We start from the raw sequence: 7,063 nt of genomic DNA, 5'->3' as shown, positions 1-7,063 counted from the left end.
TGTTACTCGTGCACGCAAAGCTGTCAGCCAGTTTCGGCTCGACATGCCAGGTATTATCTCGTTCGAACTATGCCATTTGTGACGACAGCTACCTGTACCATTCGTAGAAGTGGATTCCTTTCAGTGCTTGCGGAAAGTGGAATGTCTTAATAAATAAATGCATGCGATTGTGAGAGGAAGACCACCATCAAATCTTTTTCAAGTGTACAGGGTGAGTGAGCTAAAATGTTTAATTCTAATCACTCGTAAACCATTAAATCTAATTGAAAAATCTAGTTTCGTTCTTGGCAATGTTACATAGGGGTTCAAAATAGAACATGCTGTAAAATACTTATCCCTACTCAGTATCTGCCGAGTATTAACTTTGTTTTTAAAAGAAAAGAATGTTTTCTGCACATAGTCTAAAACGTTATTGGTGGCGCTTCCGTTCACCATTCGCCCGATGAGGAAAGAAAAAGCACAGAAAGAATGGCGTGAAACGATACCTGAAGTAGGCACATCCTCCATGCTTGCTGGGGTCCCATAGAAATATTCTTACTTAAAAAGAACATTTAAAACCAAAGGTGTGTAAATCTGGGAAATTCGACCATATATAGTGCTGCAATTGGCCGGCTATGACGAAGGAAGACCAGTTTGCTCCTATCTCTGATAGAGCCCACATCATTTCTGGCCATGAGGCCGATGACTTAGATTTTCTTACCAGTTTATTCACGTCACACTGACTCAGATAGGGAGTACGGTGACGATGGGATAGGAAAGGGCTAGGAGCGACCGCGGCTTTAATTAATATACTTCTGTGGCATTTGTCTGGTCTGAAAATGGGAAACCACAGAAAACCATCTTCAGGGCTGCCAACAAGGGGGTTCGAACAATATATCTCCTGAATGCAAGCTCACAACTGTGCCTTTAACTGCACGGCCTGTTTAAATCGTGATCATCATCATTTCTGGCTACAGGACCGCCACAAATCACTAAACCGCACAGTTTGAAGTTGTATTGGTGTGAAATGGATGCGTATGCTCCATAACTTTACTTTTTGTCACTTTGTAAATTTTTTAACATTTTAGCAGGACTCCAGTGGATGCTAGGCAGAGCTTTCCCTTGGACCATTAGTCTTGTTCTAACCTAACCAGACCAATGCTCTTATAGCTGTCATGTTGAGAATGTCCAAGAAATAATTCACTCTTTTGTCCCCTCTCAAATGGGGGAATGGGCTGCTCTGCCATGCTGCCTCTTCATTTGCCAAATTGTCAAGCTTTGTTTATTACCTGCAACGTCAATTGTGCTGTGCCATATTGGATTTCTAACCTATGTTTTTTGAATGGTCAATGGAAGTTTTACTGAGTTCTGGACATTGCAAATTCAGGGGGCATGATTATTTTTAAAGTTCATCAAGAATCTCTGGGGGGGAATGTTACATCCTCAGCTATGCTTCATGTGCGCTATCCCTGGATGCCCTATTAGAATGAATCACATAGCAAGCAGCCAAAACACATGTTACATTTTAATCTCAAGCCTGTTTTAAAATACAGAGATCCTTATTGCTCATCTGACAGCCAGGAATTGGCTGTAATGTGCAAGTAAATGCACTATGACTTTAGTTGGTGCATCTACTGGGCATCCAACCATCCTTTGGGCCAAGGACTGTCCAAACAAACATGTGCATATTGAAGACAATTATTTTGCTGGGAATAAGGCATCCTCTTCGTTTCATGTCTAATTGTGGAGAATATAATGTGAACCGAAAAGCTTTGTAAATTATCAATAATAATGGTTATTTTTAGCAAATTTGTCTTGTTTCATAACATATAAATAAGGATGCCAGTTTTGTTTACAGTTCGCATTTGTGTATTTAACAATCAAAAAGGCTTGAATAAAGCCATTCAAGATACTGTTAATTTCTCAGTGTTTAAATCATTGAAGTTGATGTTTTTGTTGTGTAGGGTTTTGAAACATCATGGAGGAGCCACATTTTATCAAGTGCGAGTCAGAATTGCTGGGAGGCGAAGAAGAGACTACTAATTTGGTAAGTGAGCTCTTAATTAGTGGTATGTCTGAATGGTAAAAACCTTCAGTTGAGAAGATGCTATCATAGTGCGGCTAATATACATGTGGGCAGTGGTAAAGAAGTAGGGGACTGGAAATAATAATGATATTGCATTGAAAATTACTCACATGTGTTTAGGACTCCATTTTGAATATTATTAGGTCCCGAAATATAGCATTATTAGTGATTTTGTGAGTAATATTTGTAATAATTGCACACAAGAAGTAGGAGGATATATTTATGATAGCCATCTTTGTTTCCAGAGATGTTACTTTGACTTTACAACAAAGCAAGGAATTTCAGATAGGTGAGGAGAAGCATGGAAGTTACAATGCAAAGCATGGATGTTACAACATAAAGCATGGATGTTACAACTCCTCTAATTTAGTAGCTGTAATTTATCTTTGCAAATTCAGGCCAACCTCTGTCATAAGGGGACCACACTCCCTTCGAAAGGCTCTTAACTATCGCCGTGGAGCATACTGCCCGCACAGCAAGAAAGAATATAATTTAGTAGCTGTAACATATCTTTGCAAAATCCAGGCCAAGCTCTGTCATGAGAACAGTGGCCCCACCTAGGGGGGCCACACTCCCTTCGAGAGGCTCTAAACTATCGCCGCGGCGCATACTGCCCGCACGGCAAGAAAAAAGTATAATTTAGTGGCTGTAACCTATCTTTGCAAAATCCAGGCCAAGCTCTGTCATGAGAACAGTGGCCCCCTTTGGGGGCCACACTCCTTTCGAGAGGATCTAGACTATCACCGCGGTGCATACTGCCCGCACGGCAAGAAAAAATATAATTTAGTAGCTGTAACATATCTTTGCAAAATCCAGGCCAAGCTCTGTCATGACAATAACATATTTGCATTGTAACTTCCATGCTTTATGTTGCAACATCCATGCTTTCTATTGTAACTTCCATGCTACCATGCTTTCCAATATCAAAGTAACCAGTCTATTCCATAACATCTCTGGAAACAAACAAAGATGGCTATCATGAACACATCTTTATACTTAATATGTGCAATTATTACCAATATTACTGACAAAATCACTAAGAATGCCACATTTCGGGACCTAATAATATTGAAAATGGAGTCCTGAACACAAGTGAGTAATTTTCAATGCAATATTATTATTATTATTTCCAGTCCCCTACTTCTTTACCGGAGCCTACATTTGCTTCCCAATCCTGCAGTAGGGCAGTCCTTTTCCAGCACACTTACAGTGGAGGTGAGCTGCATTGTAGCATCTTAACCATATTTCAAACCTCCTAGTCTCAAATTTCTAGCAGTGTCGCATTTTTCTACAGAGTTGGCTATGAATTCAGATGAGTCTTAATGGCAAGTTTTTGCTGTACAGTCTAGCAATTTCTAGCAGTATTTGAAAGGAAAGTTGATCCTCCAAGGACTACAGCTAATATTGCTAATACACTGTGGAGATGTGCTGAGTGTTACTGATAGATGTAAATAATTGTGTGTTTATTGGTATCAACTATATTAAAATTGTCACAATAAGATCAGAATCATCTCTCATGTCGTTTTTCACTCCATATATGACTGAACTGTAATTAATGCCCGACATAATAACTTTCACTCCATCCTGTAGAGCTCGAAGAATTCCAGCATGATTTTTCACAAAGAAGTTCTTGGGATCTCCAATACTGGTAACACTCATTAGACATCAACTTCAACAAGAAAAAAAAAAAAAATGAGTGTACATTTGTTAATACCATATGATAACAGGCTGGTGCTGTATAGTTAATAGAAGTCAACAAAGAGAAAACATACAACCATTTCAATAACTTGTCAATCATTCTCACAATCAATTAAAACATAATCGCTATTGTTGCCATCACAAGAAACCTTCAAAATATTGAGACACAATCTACCTTGTCACTTAATATGGTCTGTCCCTCATACAAAAGCAGATAGTCTGTAGAAAGTAAGAACTACTTTTAAGTTACTTATTCATTACAAAGTGCATATACGAAGGGCTTATTTCCAAAGTGATGCAATGCCACTTTTTTCTGTTTTCAAGGTGAACATAGAAATGTATTTCCAAAAGAGTTCTTTATCATGTGGAAATGTATTTATTTCCAAAGTGGAGTATATCTTGGTTAAAATGGCATCTAAAAGTTGTATTTATTTCCGAAGTGACACAACTTCCTGCTGTTTTTATTTACAAAGTGCCACACCTCCAGACAACCAATAGCCTGGCACGCATATATCACGTGACCGCTTACCAATTGTGGCAGGATTCAGCTCTTTCACTCGTGGTTTCATTATTTCTCTGCGGTTTTCTGTAATAGTGGCAAATATTGGTGCAAATGACAATGTTTTACTAAGAAATTGAGACACAGGCAAATCATTATGCGCCGAAAAGGAAACGAATACCAGCAGGTTCGCAGAAAAATAAGTACAAAATTAGGTGGTGTGGATGTGATGGTCATCAGCCGGGGATCATGTTTAATCATAATAATGGGTGCTATTCATATTATAAGCATTTTGAAATTCACAAATTGTGAATAAATACAGCATTTTTGTGAAGTGTTTGATTAAATATATCATTAAGCATTATATTTGAATGTTTTAGCACCTACAGTGTAACATAGCCTACACTGTTCCATATAAATTGCATTGCTAGCCCTGCTTTAGTTCCATATTAATGGTATTCTTTGCACTGGGATTTTAGCCACCATGGCCAGCATATTTTGTTTAAATTGGTGTAGCTACATAGAAAAAAATGTAGTCTCTTATTTTATTAGGTATCCATTTATTAAAATATTGCATTTCCTGAAAATTTTAATTTCTCTGAGATGCGTCACTTTGAAAATAAATTTTGTTGTTTTCTAGTGGCTTTATGTTGCACCAACACAGCCAGGTCTTATGGCAATGATGGGATAGGAAAGGGCTAGGAGTGGGAAGAAAGTGGCTGTGGCCTTAATTAAGGTACAGCCCCAGCATTTGCCTGGTGCGAAAATGGGAAACCACAGAAAACCATCTTCAGGGATTCAAACCCACTATCTCCCAGATGCAAGTTCACAGCTGCGCACTCCCAACCCCATGGCCAACTTGCCCGGTACTTTGGAAATAAGCCCTTCATATTATGGCGTACACAAATTACTCAAATTATTCACCCAAACATTTCCTCAAGTGATGAGCAACTTATTCATCACTGTAGAAACACTTGTAGCATTGTAGAAACTGCTTCCTTCACAGATCTGCTTTTAAGGGGAGTACATAATGTGGTATTGGTAAAATATGTTGATTTTTAACTTTTTACAAAAAAATGAATATTTGGTAGTTTCTCTTTAATTTGATATATTTTCCTTTGATTTTGGATGACTAAAAGTATTTATGAATTTAAAAACATAAATATTACAGCACAAGCCATGATTCAATATACAGTGGCTCACAGATTTGTGTGTACACCTGGAAGTAAATAATACTGTCGAAGATAACGATCAAGCTTGACAAGTGGCGGACTACTGACATACCAGATAATTGAGTAGTAAGCTCTGGCGTACTATCTGTCTCAACAGAAATCCCATTCTTCTGTCCATGACCCATCCTGCATATAAACATCGCTGCCCCAAACACCAAAAATTGAACGTACATGACAAATTGCTTTTCCAGGATATCCAGTTATGCAGAAGCAAGGAACATGTTTGGCATTACAGATACTCCTCAGTGTTCATTTAGTCAACAGGTGATAATGGGTCTGAGAAAAGAAACGTCTGTACAAGAATGGCACCTAATAGTGAAATGGATGAAGGACGGTAGATCTTTAGATGAAATTGCACATGCAATAGGAAGACTGCAATCATCAATCCAAGGTATTGTTGACAGATATAAATGTGACAGATGGGTATACAATAAAGTAGGGACAGGACGGAAACCACTGTTACAGGATAGGGGCAAATACATCATTGTTGAACAACTCTGCAAAGACCCCACATGCAAGTATCTCCAAACTGATGTATGAGGTAGTGTCCACGATCAGTCAATCGGCGTCATGTGAAACCGTTAGAAGGACACTAGGATCAGAAATCTTCCATGGATGAGTGTCAAGGAACAAGCCATGGCTTAGTGAGATGAACCAGGTGAAAAGACTAAGGTTCGCTAAAGAATACAGAAATTATTCAGATGACTTCTGGAACTCTGTGCTATTTAGTGATGAGAGTAAATTTAACATCTTCGGATCAAATGGCTGCCATTACGTGTGGCGGCAACCTAATACAGCTTTAGAAGAAGGCAAGGTACGTCCAACTGTAAAACATGTTGGTGGTTCTGTAATGGTATGGAACTGCATGTCTGCCTGTGGAGTGGCTAATCTGCACTGGGCCTCTGGAGTGGGTAATCTACACTGGGCCTCTGGAGTGGGTTATCTGCACTTTATTGACACAAAAATGGACCTGTTAGTGTACATTTCCGTACTGAACAAAACGTCAAACAAAGTGCACCCAAATTGGGACTGGGTGCTCCCTACTTTTTTCAGCAGCATAACGATGCCAAGCACACCATTCACAGTGTGTGCTTGTAGTTGTGTATAACGTAACAAAGAGACTGGAAACACCCCCACAATCACCGGATCTCATACCATTTGAGAATTTGTGGTGGCACTTGGAGTGAAAAGCACATAAAGTGACCAGCAAGGAACAATTCAAGAGGGTCCTACAGGAGGAATGGAGCAAGATTTCACCATCGTTTTTGAAGAAACTCGTGGACTCTATGACAAACAGCCTGGAAGCAGTGCTGTGATACAAAGGACATGTAACTGAGTACTTAAATCACCTGCTGAAATTATATCATTATACACCTTTTTTGGTGTTCATTCAATTTTTTGTGACTGATAAAAAACATTTTCATTTGTTTTTCTATAGCCAACAAGTATATGAATTGAACAGTTATCATATTTTGTAGCCAGATGGTCGTGCAATGTAAGTATTTATTTTACATAATACATAATGTGAAGGAAGTATATATTTTGCATTAATATATCTCTACCCAATTG

General features: G+C 38.7%; 1 protein-coding gene across 2 annotated transcripts in view; it reads left to right on the top strand.

Annotated features, from left to right (window-relative positions):
* Nucleotides 1-7,063, top strand: part of LOC136881954 (gastrula zinc finger protein XlCGF7.1) — a 48,809-nt gene that overhangs the window by 731 nt on the left and 41,015 nt on the right. The window contains exons 1-2 of one of the 2 annotated variants that reach the window (XM_067154423.2): nucleotides 86-211; nucleotides 1,944-2,026. In XM_067154423.2, coding sequence (XP_067010524.2) covers nucleotides 1,958-2,026 — 69 coding nt within the window. In that variant the 5' untranslated portion in view covers nucleotides 86-211; nucleotides 1,944-1,957. Of the gene's footprint in view, nucleotides 1-85; nucleotides 212-1,943; nucleotides 2,027-7,063 lie in introns of those variants that run through there. The other variant, XM_067154424.2, reaches the window with a different exon arrangement.

The sequence above is a fragment of the Anabrus simplex genome, chromosome 10, assembly GCF_040414725.1.
Source record: "Anabrus simplex isolate iqAnaSimp1 chromosome 10, ASM4041472v1, whole genome shotgun sequence".
Classification (NCBI taxonomy): Eukaryota; Metazoa; Arthropoda; class Insecta; order Orthoptera; family Tettigoniidae; genus Anabrus; species Anabrus simplex.
This window is presented reverse-complemented; position numbering and strand designations above follow the sequence as displayed.